Below are 14,549 nucleotides of genomic sequence, written 5' to 3'. Positions count from 1 at the left end.
TAGTAATTCTTTCAAGTGAAGTGCCTGGTCTTAACTGCTTCAAAATAGCCCAGATGATTGACTTTCCGTCACCTTTCTCCATTGCGTCGATGTAGTCTTGACTCTTTTCACCTTGTTGAACGTAGACAGTACCGTGAAGTTTTTCGATGTTTTCTGAGACAACTTTGATTGGTGTTGACATGTGCACTCTATGTTTTCTAGTTCATATGGGTTTATATAATAACTTAGAAGTGACGACTTTAAAAATGACAGCGTTGTCTCTTTAGATCAGAGCAAAGTAGTAGTTTTTTATAATTATATATCAGGCCTATTTCCCGAAAAAATAGATATTATATGGCTGCTGGAGTAAAAAGAAATTGGACAAAGTAAACAGGCCAAAAGGGGAAAAAGAACAGAACTTAATGATCTATTTTTATCAATTAATATAGTATATTAATTGCTTATTATTAGTTTTTTTATAGTTTGAAAAACACTTGTTGTGACCCAAAGTGATGATTAAAGATATATTGGTGTTATTTTATGTAAAAAATTCGGGAATTAAAATATATTTCATCGATGATTAATTTGAATCATGAGACTCAAATTGCCGCGCTATTGGTTTCCGATTCTTATATTATATTATTATAATTTAATTTTTCGGGATTTTGTAAAATAAAATGGGGAAGAAAAACAGAAAAAAAATAGTAGGGTTTATTTTATTCAATAAATTACAAAGAGAAAACAAGAGGAAAAAGTGGTATAAAAACACATTGTATTGATTCATTAAATCGGGGATTATAAAAAGGAATAAATAGGTTAAGTTTTTATTTGTTAAAAAAACTCATAAGAGAGTGGGATTGAAACGGCAAAAGTGTTAAATTTGTGAATATATTTATTCATCCCGTAACTAAGTAACAATCAATGTAATTATTCGATAATAATTCGAAAAATAACAACAAAATCAATTAGTAACAGCAAAAAAAACATAACCGCTTACATCATTACTTTGATGTGAAAACTGTCAAATCATAGAGTTCTCTAAATATCAAGTTTGAACTAATTGATTAATAAAAAAAAAGTCTAGTAACTAAAATCAATCTATTTATATTTAGTTAATTAAATGATTAATTAATGATTAAATTAGCTCTACTTTTATATGTAGAAATATAACATTTTCTTTTAAATCAAATGTTATTCAAAGTTCTTATTATTGATAACAAGAAATGAGGAAGAAGAACAAAGCAGTCAAGTTTACACTTTCATTAAGTTGAACACACAAAGAATACCAAAGTGTTAAGAAGCAAAGTATGACATCAAGTGCAACTTAACTGATATGAAAATGAACTTTGAATCAGCGAAATCTGTTTTAAGTTAGTTATTTAGGGTTAGTTGAACTAGAAAAAGAGTGGTGATGAATAAACAACAGCAGATCCAAGCAAAAGTGAAACAAGCGTTTTCTGCGTCGTTGAGTCCATTGACGCAAAATGTGATGATGTTGCTTATGGCGTGGATTATGGGGTCTTCTGTGAGTTACATTAGCATCATGTTTACTTTTATGTTGGTCTCCAACTTTTTTGCGTCACTTTCTAAGGTCAACGAAGTCTTTGCCAAATTTGATGTGCTAGAGCGTGGGATGTTACTGATTTTCAAAGGATTGTATATCTTATGTTCATCGACTACACTCCTTTTGGCTATTTATAAATTCAGTAACATGGGGATCCTCCCTAACAAACCTTCCGATTTCATTCCGTCACTCTCCGTGAGAGTCGTTTGTTCTTTCTTTGATTGTAAATACTTGTCAAAAGGTAGTAACAACAAGCCAGTACAACAAATCGTGATTTGACGCGTGCCAAAGTAATACAATAAAACTAAGTATGTTAAATTCTTTTTTATATGTGTTCCGCCTTTTCGATCCACGAGCAATTCGTCCTGAACAAATCGTTGATGTCTGTCTGTTTTGAAAGTTTGTCATTAAAATCTTTGCGTCGCTGTTGGTAGGAGTCTTGTTTTTTGACGGCTTCAAGGGATCGCTCGTTTTGTGCTATTTTTTGTTGAATTTCCGCTTTTGTGAGTTTTGTCTCACTCTCGTCACTCTGTGGTTTCCGTGGCTTTTTTTCTTTGTCTTTGTCAGACTTTTTAAAACTCAGCTTCTTTGACTTAACTTTTTCCATCTCTTAATATAGTTTTTTTATAGTTCAATCTTTAAAATCTCTTAGTTTTATTATAGTATAGTTAATTAAAATAATATATAAGAATTTTTTTAATTATTTTTTTATAGTTTTATTATTGTTTTTTGTATCTAAATTTACTATTGTTAAAACATTTAATGGTTATTGTATTGAATAATCAATTATAATTAAAAATTAAATAAATTATAAATTTTAGTATAACTTCAAATAATAGATATATAGTAAATTAATAATCACTTTATATATATATAATAACTTTAAATTTAATAAGAATAATTAACAATTTATTAAACACTCGAGTCGATTTTTTTTAAGTTTGTAATATTTTCCTTTTTCGTTGTTTTAATTTAGTAATGATAATTAATAAATTAAAAACTATCTAATTACTAGAACGACAAAATATGTTTTTAGTAACACAACCCCACATGAACTTTTGTTGTTTTTTAAAAATAATTAGTTTTCATCTATTTGAGTTATTATAGTTTAATAATAGTGTAATGTTATAAGATTGATTTTTTCGTTTTTTGTTTATAAAACAATAATTCAAAAAACCAATATTAAAAATAAAAAGTTACCATATTATAATATTTTTATTATGAAACTATGATTTTTAATTGTAATAAAATCGTGAAAATTGGATTTTTTCTTTCTTTAAAAATCTTTTATTTAATCATTAACATCATTGATTATTTCTTGTTCAAATTTGTGTAATACTCGGGTTGTTAAACCATTTTTTAAACATTTTTTCATCTACACAAATAAAAATTTTAAAAACGATTCGTCAAAGCAAATCGTTTCGATGAGTAACTTGTATTGAGTTCCAAAAATCTTTAAATCAGATCTATATTAACCAAGATATTTCCGCACCATTGATACTTCAAACCATTTGAATAATACACAATAGTAATATAATTACAATGTATAATAAACCATGAAACACTCGTCGAACATACGAACAAAAGTCAAATGACCGAAATAAAAATTGAAACTAAAAAAAAGTAAGATGATGAGTCTTTTATTTCGTTTCTTCTTTTTTCAAATAATTTTTGTGCATTTTGTAACTGCGTTTTGTGGGGATGGAGTTCGTGACGCCTTTGAAGAGGAGTGCGATAGTGGGAAGTTTTGTCTATCGAATTGTTTGTGTGCAGATGGGTATACTCCTCTCAACAAAGACACGTCTACCAACTGTGTTCCGTCTTGTGCCATTTCGGGATGTATTGAACAAAACAATGAGACTTGTTATACCCCAGACGAGTGTGGTTTATGTGATATAACTAAAGGGTATCGAAGTGATTGTCAAGGCTGTTTAGACGGGTATTTGGCACAAGGATATCTCAAATGTGAATCCTTCAACAAAACAACAGTAAAATCATGTAAGACTCTTCAAGCCGACGTGAACTATCACAATGAAGTCACTTTCGCCGAAAACACTGAGCAACAAATATTAACACTTAGTGGTAGTAATGCACAGATGAGTATGAACACGTGCTCCAAAAGACTCTTCTTACAACAACCCTATGCTCCAGGGTTTTGGATTAAGTTGAGTACTTCTGTTGATAAGTACATTGCTGTCGAGGCGGAAGAACATTACGACGCAGTTTCAATCGATTTCTTAGATACACAAGAAAATGCTGTTGGAGATGACACAGTTTTTGTTATATCGGATTGCCCAGACACTACAGAAATAGGTTCTACCTCAGTCCAGAAATGTTACGGACAAAACGACAATGTATCTCCATACATAAAATACTCGCGAATTGCCATGCTCTTCCAAAAAAACGTTGATTATTATATCTTCGTCCACAAACCATTTGGAAGCTTATTCCTTGCTGATGAAGTGACTAAAATTCTATTCACTCCAATAGTACACCCCTGTTCATACTTCTATAATACAGTCAATTGGCCTGAAATCGCAACAAATGGATTCACCGCGGTAGTCAACACGGCATATTCTGTGAGATCTGGGTCCGCTTGTATTCTAACTCAACAACTTGGGTCGTGGTATTACTTGGAAGGTGCAGATAGAAATGTCTTGATATCAACATGCAACTCGGAGACAGATTACTACACAGCAATTCACTTGGTTAAAAGACTTCATCAAACATCAATTAGTGAGACAGATGACTGTGGGTATCCCAGTGGTGAGAATCTGTTGGGTGTGACATGTGAGAGGTATGACACATCTGGATGCCCTGAACCAGGAAGTCACCACTCTTCCATGATGGTCAAATTATCGAAGGACTACGATTACTTTATTTATGCTGCTGTTGTATCTGAGAACAACGCTGCATTTAATTTGAGTATCACAACATTATGTCCATATGATTGTGGAGGAAATGGGGTGTGTGACAGAGTTACTCAAACTTGTATATGTGATGCAGGATACGTCTTGTTGACAGACACGTGTTCGCAATGTGGCAATGGAGTGTACAACGACGGAGAAGAGTGTGAAAAGACTGACGACCCTTACGTCGACTTAAATTGTGATTATACCACTTGCTCATGTAGAGAAGGATACTACCCAATGGACATTCTTGGGAAGACATATTGCGCTCCACCAACATGTAACAACAATAAAATAGATTCAAATGAAGAGTGTGATGGTGGACTTGGATGTCAGCACTGTATGTGTACTGAAGGATATGTACCGTATGAGAAGCCAAGACTTGGCTGTCTGAGCACATTATGTGGGAACAAAGAGTTAGATGACGATGAAGAAGTTTGTTCAATTAAATACCACCAATGAGTGACTTACAATATAGTGTGATGGAGGTGATGGGTGTTATGAGTGTGAATGTCAAGTTTGTCTCTTTGTATCACCAAACACACGAATAACACTGTAGGAAGATTGGTTCACTTGGAAAGAACTTTCATGTCAGCGCAAGCCGAAGTATGTCATTGATGTCTCGATAGCTGTTTGTGGTGTTGGGCTTTGGATCATTTTATACATCTTCTTGATGATTGGGTTCTTTGCTCGATACAACTACTTGACCGACTTGATTCTTTATGAACAACAAAAAGATGAACGATTCATGTTAGACTCGACCATCATCAAATTTAACAAAGAGAATGCGCAGTACATTGATATCAAGCAACCAAATAAATTGTTCCAATTTGATAACACCGAAATCTTGTTTGAAGACTGTAAGAACCACGTCGAAGTGGAAACGGAAACACAAGCGACTGTGAAGATCTATAACAACTCAAATGAGATAATGAGAGTTATTATGCACGGCGGAGAATATTCAAAGTACATTGTCTCATTTGACCCAGCTATGCAAAGCATCAGACCGGGACAATCTGCTGAAGTGAAGTGCAAATTGACGGTGAGTTGCACTTGTGTTTTAAAAGAGAAGATTCCCGTCACCGTTCGCTTTGGTAAATTCAAACAAATCATGCAAGAACTAGTCGAGGAGAATCCAAACTTGTTAGAGCTTCAGTCGCACTCTTCACAAAATTCAGAGATGTCGCACGACTCCAAGTCGAAGAGTTCGTCACTAGCAAACTCGAGAAATACACGGAACAAGTCATTTGTTAAAGAGACTGACAAATCAAAGTCCAAATCCAAATCACAAGATAAGAAGAAGGTGCAACCAAAGACTCCAAACAAATTTTATGTGTACTTAGACTTAAAAGTTGAATCTGCCTTGTCCACTCGACTTGATTTGGACGAAATCAATTTGATTCGACCACCAATTGGAGCCGGCACATTTGGAACTGTTTTCAGAGCAGAGTGGCGTGGTGTCGATGTCGCTGTCAAACAGATGAAGACTGATTTAGTCAATATTAGTGATCTTCTTCCTAACTTTATGCAAGAGGCGTCTATGATGGAGCGTATTCGATGTCAATACGTTGTCAATTACATTGGAAGTGTTACTACAACAGAGATATTATGTTTAGTGACTGAGTATTGTCCATTGGGATCTTTAAGAAAGTTCATGAGGAATTCCCCAACCGACATGACTACACATTTGAAGATTCGGTTCTGTCAAGACATTGCAAGAGGGATGGAATATTTGCATCAGAATGATATAGTCCATAGAGATTTGAAGACAGACAACGTCTTGGTAGTCTCTAAGAATCCGTACGACCCAGTCACAGCTAAAGTCACTGATTTTGGGACATCACGATCATTCATTGAAAGTTCACAGAAACTTGGTATTCAACATATTGGAACACCAATGTACATGGCGCCCGGTTTGTTTTATCTTTGTATTACTTGATTACAAAAGACTGACTCATAGAAATGACACTCCACAAAGATGAAGTCACTGAACAAATGACACTGAAGAGTGATGTGTATTCATTCTCGATTTGTATGTTGGAAATCTGGAAAGGAAAGGACTGCTATCCACAAGACAAATTCCCGGACGGAGAGTCCATTTTGAAGTTCGTGGGGAATGGAAAAAGACTCGATATCCCAGACGACTGTTTATTTAAAGAAACAATTACAAAGTGTTGGATGCAAACACCAAGAGACCGTCCACCATTCGATGAAGTGTCTATTATGCTCAACAAAATATATAAATTGTTTATGATGACTAACAAAGAAGGTTCGAATGAAAATTCAAAGAGAAAATCGCTCCTCCCACAGTCAGAGCAAACTACACAAAGCGTCGATACTAAAAATTTGAAGGAAGACACTTCCCTTTCCGACAAATCAGAGAAGTCTAAAAGTTCAAAGACATCAAAATCGTCAAAGAAGTCGAACAAATCAATAGAAGAGAGTAAAGAAAAGAGTAAAGAAGTCAAGGAAATGAAGGAAGTCGCAGAGAAGCCCAATGAAGAACCACAAGAGGGGAGAAAATCAATTGAGTCGAAAGGTTCAATCGACTTGAAAAAGAGTGCAAGTTCAGAGGATACAAATGTTTCTTCAAGCGCATCGTCTTTACGAATAGGTGGAGAGGGGTCTGATTTCTAAGATATGTCTTTGTTTCTTTTGTATTCGTTGGTAATAATGGAAATATTATTATTATTAATTATTTCCATTAATTAAATATAATAATAATAATAATAATAATAATAATAATAATAATAATAATAATAATAATAATAATAATAATAATAATAATAATAATAATAATAATAATAATAATAATAATAATAATAATAATAATAATAATAATAATAATAATAATAATAATAATAATAATAATAATAATAATAATATATATATTATTATAATATAATTATAATATTTATATTATATCATTTAATAATATAAATATTTAATAAATTAAATAATACAAGTATTGCCTCGTCATTGAAGATTGTTCAAAACAAAAATAAACATGTCTAATAAAAAACTATTAATATATACTATATAAGTCATGAAGTACAAGTGATGAGGTTTGAAAAAAAGAAAAAGACTATATAAAGAAAACTCTGAATAGAAAGTCAGACAATGCAAATTTTTGTGAAGACCCTTACTGGAAAGACCATCACATTGGAAGTCGAGCCAAATGATTCCATTGATGCCATTAAAGCAAAAATTCAAGAGAAGGAAGGTATTCCCCCAGATCAACAAAGACTTATTTTTGCGGGAAAGCAGCTTGAAGAAGGAAAGACCTTGTCTGACTATAACATCCAAAAGGAGTCCACACTTCACCTTGTTTTAAGGTTGAGAGGTGGCTATTAAATTCATTCGTCTCTTAGATTCGTATGGATTTGTAATTCATTGCTTCCATTATTACTGTTCTTAACTCTAATAATAATATAGTTCTTTATTAATTTAATACTAATAAAATGTACTGTCAAAATAAAACTATAACTTTATAGTATAATATTATTAATTATAGACAATCCAAAAAAGACTGAAAAAAGGTTGAATTAAATCACTTCTTCTCAAGCTTATCAAGTGCAGCATTGAGTCTGTCAAAAACACCATTGAACTCGTTGTTTAATGAGCCAGAAGTTTGTGGGGCGGTTATCCCTGTTTTTTCTAATGTACCGACTTGACCCTCAATCTTTTCGACTTGTTTCAAAATGGCATTGACTTGGTCGAATGTCTCTTTTGAGAGTTGTGCGGGGACTTCCTTCTCAACAATTTTCTCTACGACTTTCTCGACGACTTTTTCAACTATCTTCTCCTTGACTTCGACTTTTGGTTCAACCTTTTGCTCTTCTTTCTTTTCGACCTTTGGTTCTTCCTTCTTTGGTTCAACTTTTAGCTCTTCCTTTTTCTCCACCTTCTTTGGTTCTTCACCGTGGTGTTCTTCCCAATTTGCTGATGCCTTCTTGCACCCAAATCCTTCATCATAATTTCCTTTCTCTTTAAACATCTGAGCAAAATGAACTTTGCAGTAGAAGACGCCATGGTTCTTGGCAAAATTGGAACCACTTAACACCTTTTTACATACACTGCATTTGAAACAGGTTTTGTGCATGGTGACACCTTCAATAGAAATCGCTTCCATTGGGTACGCCTTCTTGTTGCAAACTGGGCAGAGTGACACTTCTTGTTAATATTATACTTGAGACATTGGTGTATAACAAACTGGTTTGATTTTCAAGTTTTTCTTTTGAATTTTTGAACCGCTTTTCAAGTTTTTGAAGAGTTTGAATCCATTTCTAAGTTAAAACTCTATGGAGTTTTACTTAGAAAGTGTTACTAACTAATATAGTTAATAGTATTAATATAGTATAGTTACCTCTTGAAATATAAATTTTTGACGACCTTGTTTTTTTATTTAGTTCATTAACGGTCGATAATTTGTTGAATAAATTCAACCAAACTTTCGGGATATAATTTCGGCGTTTTTAAATCGTTTGGACTTGGAAATAAATCAAATAGTATTTTCATATAATAAAATGTATTATAAATAAAATACTCATTATTTTCCTATGTATTATAATATAATTATATTTTAATATATAACAGTTGTTATTTATAATATAAATATTAATATTTCTTATTATATAATATAGATATAATAATAAACCAATAAACTAAAAATCAATAGTATGTATAATTATAAATAAAACATTAACAACTTTGTAATAATAAAATTATAAAATAGTAAATAATAATTACTATAACTCATAATAATTATATGATATATTTTTAATTGTTATTATACTATAATATGTATAAAAATATAAATTATTGATTATAATAAACTTTTTTTGGTTTAGGAAATATAATAATTATATCATTTATTATAATTTTTTGTTATAATTTTTAGGTGGTTCTGTTTTTGACGCAGAAGATGTTATGACAAGATTACTTCGAGTTATCAAGATGAAAATTTTTACCAAGAAACCAATATTGGTATTGATTATCTTTATTAATTATTAATACTAATATAATTAAATAGAAATGTTATGAATGTATTAAACTTATTTTATACAATTTGGCATTATTGTTTTTACAACCCAATTTTTAACTCAATAAAAAGTGAACTGGCTATACCAAAAGTTGTATGTTACTACTTACACTTTTAATCTACTCCGTCTACTCCAGTGAAGTGTATAGAATCACTCCAAAGACTTTTGATAAGGTCACAACGGGTGCAGATATTTTAATTCGGTTCTGCCCAATGTTAGATGCCGAGTGCAGAAGTACACAATCTTCTTTTGAGGGCTTGGCAGATTCATTTGAGGAGTACGACGACCTTGCTTTTGGTGAGTTCGACTGTTCGAAATATGCCGACTTTTGTGACGAACACAATCTGAGTAAGAAATGGCCTCTTTATGTAGCATACACTCAAAATGAGAATGGTGTTCAGCTTTATCCATGGGACCACGACGTGAACAAATTGAGTCGTTTCATCTATCAAGTCTTTCAATTGGTCAATTCCACACAATCATATATCAAGAGATTGACAAACAAAACCTTTGATAAATACATCAATGATGTCAACAAACAAGCTATAGTGTTATTCTATACATACACATGTTACTATGGCAGAGAGCAACTGGAGCTGTTCGAGAACATCGCAACAGGGTATGGCAACGAAAAGGACTTGGTCATTGCTGCTGTGGAGTGCACTTTTTACAAAGATTTGTGTGACTCGCAGAACGCAAAAGAACTTCCCGAGTTAAAGAAGTATTCGTTCACAGATAAACTCGCATTCCCCGTTCGCAGACCGAAAGACCAACAAGAACTCAGTGAAATCATCAACAAATTTTTCATGAAGGATCGAGACCAATACGGAAACAAGCCAGACACGTTCGGCACGTTCTACGAGTTCGACAAAGAAGCAGTCGACTTTATTCATCAAACACCAGAAGAACAAGAAAAAAGAATTCAGAAGTGCAGAGAGTTCATCGTCGGTAACACTTATGTCGATATTATGAGAAAGATCCAAAGCACTAAATCAATGGACTTCATTGATAATGAAATTCAAGAGATCCAATTCCATTTGAGTGCTCTCAGAAGCAACTACTCTCCAGCAGAGATCGACGATAAACAGCGCAGACTCAACGTTTTAAGGAAGTTCTTGTGAGCATTCAAATTAATGACATTTTCTATTTTAATAGTTTATTATTATTATATGATTTTACTAAGAAACTTTTTTGAAAAAGTTGAAGAAATGTGCAGAAAAAGATTGAAAGAACTCAAAATGCAAAAAGGAACTTAAAATGATCAACGTACGTCCAGTGACTTCTGTTGATTTACTCTCTCTTCAGAATTACACGCTTACGTCGTTTGAAGGGTATCCCCTCCAATACTATTACTTCCATTATTTGTCGTGGCCGTATATCATGTATGTTGCTGAGGATGACAAGAAGAGTATTGTTGGCCATATTATTCTGAAATGTGAGGACGGTATAAGTCTGAAAAACGTCATCTCAGTGACTTCTTTGAACGTCCAATTGTCTTCTCGGAATTGTGGAATTGGATCGTTATTACTTCGGATGGCTATTAACGCGGCTATAGAAGTCTACGGAGCAAGGTATTGCATGCTCCGTATTAATTTCGAAGACAACTTCTTGGTCCATTTCTTGGTCAACAAAAACGGCTTTGAACGTGTTGGCGAGGACTTCACATTCATCAAAAAACTCAAATTGGAAGATCAAATCGAATCTGATTGCACGGCGCTCTGTGCCGTGCAATGGAGGAAGAGTGTGATACGTGACGAGAAATGAAGAAGTGCTTCAATTAAAATAATTAACTTGTTTTCTCTTTAGGTTCTGTTGTGTCGACGTTTGCTTTACAGATGACAACACATAAGAAGAAAACAAAGAGTGTAAAGAAGACGTAGAAGAAGAAGATCTCTTGGAATGCAGTATCAAACGCTTTTCCTATTGTGTTGTAACACGTTGTAGTTGTCTGTGTGATGTTTGGAGCTGCACATGCTGAGGGGTTAAACGCTTTCCACCCACAGCAATTCGACTTCATTTCAACTTTGTGGAGCGCTTCGGAGCCATCTTCAAACTCATTCATTGAATATAAGGTATACCCAAAGACGGCACCAATAAGACCAAATATTAAGACTAAGACGGAACCAATGATCCCACAGATTTTGGGGCTCCGAGAAAAACAGAAGGAAGAAAGAAACATCGCGACAAAGAGTAATAATCCAACGACACAACCAAACGAGATGTATAATTTCCCCAATTTCTCTTCTAAAGTGACTTCAGTGTTTGAAAGTGACAAGTAGAAATTTACGGGGAAAAAAACTCCGACAATTATGCCAAATAAACTCAACAGAAGGATTGAAGTATTCGTTGGCATCTTTGATCTTTCTAGTACTTTCCTTAAAATTATTTTTTTGTTATACAATTTTGTTATATAAAACATAAAATGTTTTGTATAACATTTTAAATTTGTTAAAAAAAATATAAAAACATTTTAAATAACATAAATCAGTCCACCCGGTTTTGGGTCTTGGAAAGTATTTCTGACATCACCATTTGATACTTTGGGTTGAAAAGATTGTTGATGTTCTTTGGAATGATTGGAGCGCTTTTGTCGTTAGTGGTCACATGTTTGAGAAAGTAATGCTGAAATGGAAGAAAAGCAAAGGGATCGCTTTCTTTTCTTTTAAAAACAAAGTCTTTTTTGTCCGGAATAGCTGGAGAGCTCCTGTCGTTGACAAACTCAACATGCGAAAGGTTGCTCTTTGCACTGCGGATTTGTGAAGGCTGAACTTTTTGCATTTTTAGGTTCTCGTTCCACCAAAAATCTTTATATTTGTCAACTTCTCACTGACACATCAACTGTTCATCAAAACGAGACGAGATTTGTTCAGTTCGTCATCAAAACGGTAAAATCCGTTGGTTGTGTTTGTCAAAAACGAAACTATATGCTTTTTTTTATCGTTTTATTACTATATCATTTTTTTATTAAATATATAGTATATATTTAAGTATAATCAAATACTAATATAAAAATAGAACAAAGAGTAAAAACAAATAATAAGAAATAGTAAAAAACAATCAGTTCAATTTAGATTTTGACTGGAGGAACGAGTTCTGATGAGAGGCCAGGGAGCCCGAGTAAGTTCTTTCCTCTTCAAAAAGTCGGGACTTGACTGACGGGAGTTGTGATGGTGGAATGATCTTCCCGTCTGATGGGCAACTCACAATAGAAAGTGTCTTCTCTTTTTGTGTGGAGAGTCTCCGGATAGTTGACGCGGACGAGACTGATGACAGGTTCGACATTGTAGTTGTTGGTCCGTGTGTTTGTTGTTCCCATTTGAGGACTTCGTTTTGGTGTTTTCTTTCCGTCAAAATTACAGTTAATTATAATTTCTCATTTCTTTATAATTAAAAGTAACTAAAACAAACATTCTGCGAATTACAATGTATATCATTAAAGCTATAATCAGAACTGCAGCGACACAAAGAGCGTAGATGTGATACTCAGTCAACTCGAAATCTTCGAACCAAACCTTTAGGTTTTCTATGAGTTGCTGGAAAGTCACCATCTTGAATAACTTACAGTTCTCTCTTTTCTTTTTTATACCCTTCAAAATATAGTTTTTTATAATACATTTAACTAATTCAAAGCGTGTATTTTTATATAATACATCATAAACTATAAAACAACTATACTATATAGTTTTAATGAGTATTATTATTAGAATTCATCATTGGAAACTGGTTTGTATTTTTTTGATTGTTCGATGGAGAGAGCAGGAAAGTTATCAATTGAACTTCCGAAACCAGTTAGCCTTTCTCAGTTCAACAAACTCCTTCGTTTTGTTCGCAATGACGAATTTTTACAAATCACCAAATTTCAGGGTTTTGACGAATTTGGGCAAAAACGAAAAACCCATGAAATTCCAGTTGCCGTTGAATTTGTAGTTTCAAGAGCAATGAGAAACGAGTTTTACACACGTTTTGGGATCACACAAGAAAACGAAAGAGTAGGGAAGTACGGGAAAGTCGAGTTGATTTCAAGTAAAATTCAATGTAATTGGAGTCACGACAGAGTTGTTGTCTTTTTTGAAAGTGAATGTCCTGTTGGTGTTGATGTTGTTAATCTGAACAGATTTTCCCGAAACGAAGACAAGTTTATTCAAATGGTTGAGTTGATGAGTGACTTTTTGACAGCAAAAGAATTGGAATTTCTGACATCTCACAATAATGAGATTGACCGGCGGATTGAATTTTTTGGAATTCATTGGTGTATAAAAGAAGCAGTGTTAAAAACAACTGGAGATGGAATAACAGAGGAAATGAATAAAATAGTAATAACTGAGGTACCATTAATAAGAATTCAAGAGAGTCGACATGAGCTACAATTAAATACAAAAGAAACTCAATTTTGCGTCGAATGTGGAGGAGTTCAATTGTTTTGTAACTTGTTTCACATCAATACTCAATTTGTGTGTTGTTGTGCTTCTCTGAAGCAATATGACAATGTTACAATTCAATTCACCCACTTCTTGTCTGACTTATAATGGTATTATTATATTATTATTATATTACTATTGTTATTATTATAGTATTATAGTATTATAGTATTATAGTATTATAGTATTATAGTATTATAGTATTATAGTATTATAGTATTATAGTATTATAGTATTATAGTATTATATTGTTATATTGTTATATTGTTATATTATTATAGTATAATGTATAATACTATAATATATATCAAAGGTAACAATAAAGAAATACATTCGCACTAAGTTAAAGTCTACTCTTCTTGTATATTGACACATGGATTGGTGTGACATGGATTATTTAATACATTTCCACACTTCGTTCCTCTTGGGCATTTCAGGAAGCCTTTGAAAGAATCGGAACACATATAGAATTGGTCATTATGTTCGCCATCGTTCACACAATAATAACCATCTGACTGACATATCCCTTCATACTCATTATTGTTGTTGTCTATCTTTTTGACATCACTGTTGAATGTTCTTTTGATACTGAAACATGGCTGCTCATGGAAAGAATAATAGCCTTTAGTACCACACT

The 14,549-nt window shown here is 33.0% G+C and overlaps 9 protein-coding genes across 9 annotated transcripts; 5 read left to right on the top strand and 4 right to left on the bottom strand.

Moving 5' to 3' along the window:
- Positions 1–35: 35 nt before the first annotated feature.
- Positions 36–181, bottom strand: EIN_053010 (oxysterol-binding protein, putative; the record flags this gene model as incomplete). Its single annotated transcript, XM_004259799.1, has 1 exon — positions 36–181. A coding segment is annotated over one exon (146 nt), but the record flags the coding sequence as incomplete, so codon positions are not given.
- Positions 182–1,390: 1,209 nt separating this feature from the next.
- On the top strand, positions 1,391–1,822 carry EIN_053000 (hypothetical protein; the record flags this gene model as incomplete). The annotated part of the gene is made up of 1 exon (XM_004259798.1): positions 1,391–1,822. One exon carries the CDS (start codon positions 1,391–1,393, stop codon positions 1,820–1,822), a length of 432 nt encoding a protein of 143 aa, XP_004259846.1.
- Positions 1,823–3,171: 1,349 nt separating this feature from the next.
- EIN_052990 (serine-threonine protein kinase, putative) lies at positions 3,172–7,089 on the top strand (the record flags this gene model as incomplete). The annotated part of the gene is made up of 4 exons (XM_004259797.1): positions 3,172–4,887; positions 4,931–4,969; positions 5,012–6,365; positions 6,413–7,089. The coding sequence occupies 4 exons, from the start codon at positions 3,172–3,174 to the stop codon at positions 7,087–7,089; spliced, it is 3,786 nt and encodes a 1,261-aa protein (XP_004259845.1).
- A 913-nt stretch (positions 7,090–8,002) lies between these two features.
- On the bottom strand, positions 8,003–8,970 carry EIN_052980 (hypothetical protein; the record flags this gene model as incomplete). Its single annotated transcript, XM_004259796.1, has 2 exons — positions 8,003–8,625; positions 8,904–8,970. 2 exons carry the CDS (start codon positions 8,968–8,970, stop codon positions 8,003–8,005), a joined length of 690 nt encoding a protein of 229 aa, XP_004259844.1.
- A 619-nt stretch (positions 8,971–9,589) lies between these two features.
- Positions 9,590–10,615, top strand: EIN_052970 (hypothetical protein; the record flags this gene model as incomplete). The annotated part of the gene is made up of 1 exon (XM_004259795.1): positions 9,590–10,615. The coding sequence occupies one exon, from the start codon at positions 9,590–9,592 to the stop codon at positions 10,613–10,615; it is 1,026 nt and encodes a 341-aa protein (XP_004259843.1).
- A 136-nt stretch (positions 10,616–10,751) lies between these two features.
- EIN_052960 (acetyltransferase complex ard1 subunit, putative) lies at positions 10,752–11,258 on the top strand (the record flags this gene model as incomplete). Its single annotated transcript, XM_004259794.1, has 1 exon — positions 10,752–11,258. One exon carries the CDS (start codon positions 10,752–10,754, stop codon positions 11,256–11,258), a length of 507 nt encoding a protein of 168 aa, XP_004259842.1.
- A 22-nt stretch (positions 11,259–11,280) lies between these two features.
- EIN_052950 (hypothetical protein) lies at positions 11,281–11,847 on the bottom strand (the record flags this gene model as incomplete). The annotated part of the gene is made up of 1 exon (XM_004259793.1): positions 11,281–11,847. One exon carries the CDS (start codon positions 11,845–11,847, stop codon positions 11,281–11,283), a length of 567 nt encoding a protein of 188 aa, XP_004259841.1.
- Positions 11,848–13,240: 1,393 nt separating this feature from the next.
- EIN_052940 (hypothetical protein) lies at positions 13,241–14,020 on the top strand (the record flags this gene model as incomplete). The annotated part of the gene is made up of 1 exon (XM_004259792.1): positions 13,241–14,020. One exon carries the CDS (start codon positions 13,241–13,243, stop codon positions 14,018–14,020), a length of 780 nt encoding a protein of 259 aa, XP_004259840.1.
- Positions 14,021–14,262: 242 nt separating this feature from the next.
- EIN_052930 (Cyst wall-specific glycoprotein Jacob family protein) lies at positions 14,263–14,549 on the bottom strand (the record flags this gene model as incomplete). Its single annotated transcript, XM_004259791.1, has 1 exon — positions 14,263–14,549. A coding segment is annotated over one exon (287 nt), but the record flags the coding sequence as incomplete, so codon positions are not given.

The sequence above is a fragment of the Entamoeba invadens genome, assembly GCF_000330505.1.
Source record: "Entamoeba invadens IP1 unplaced genomic scaffold scaff_1105074726711, whole genome shotgun sequence".
Lineage (NCBI taxonomy): Eukaryota > Evosea > Mastigamoebida > Endamoebidae > Entamoeba > Entamoeba invadens.
Note: the sequence above shows the minus strand (reverse complement) of the source record. Positions and strands in the feature narration are given on the sequence as shown.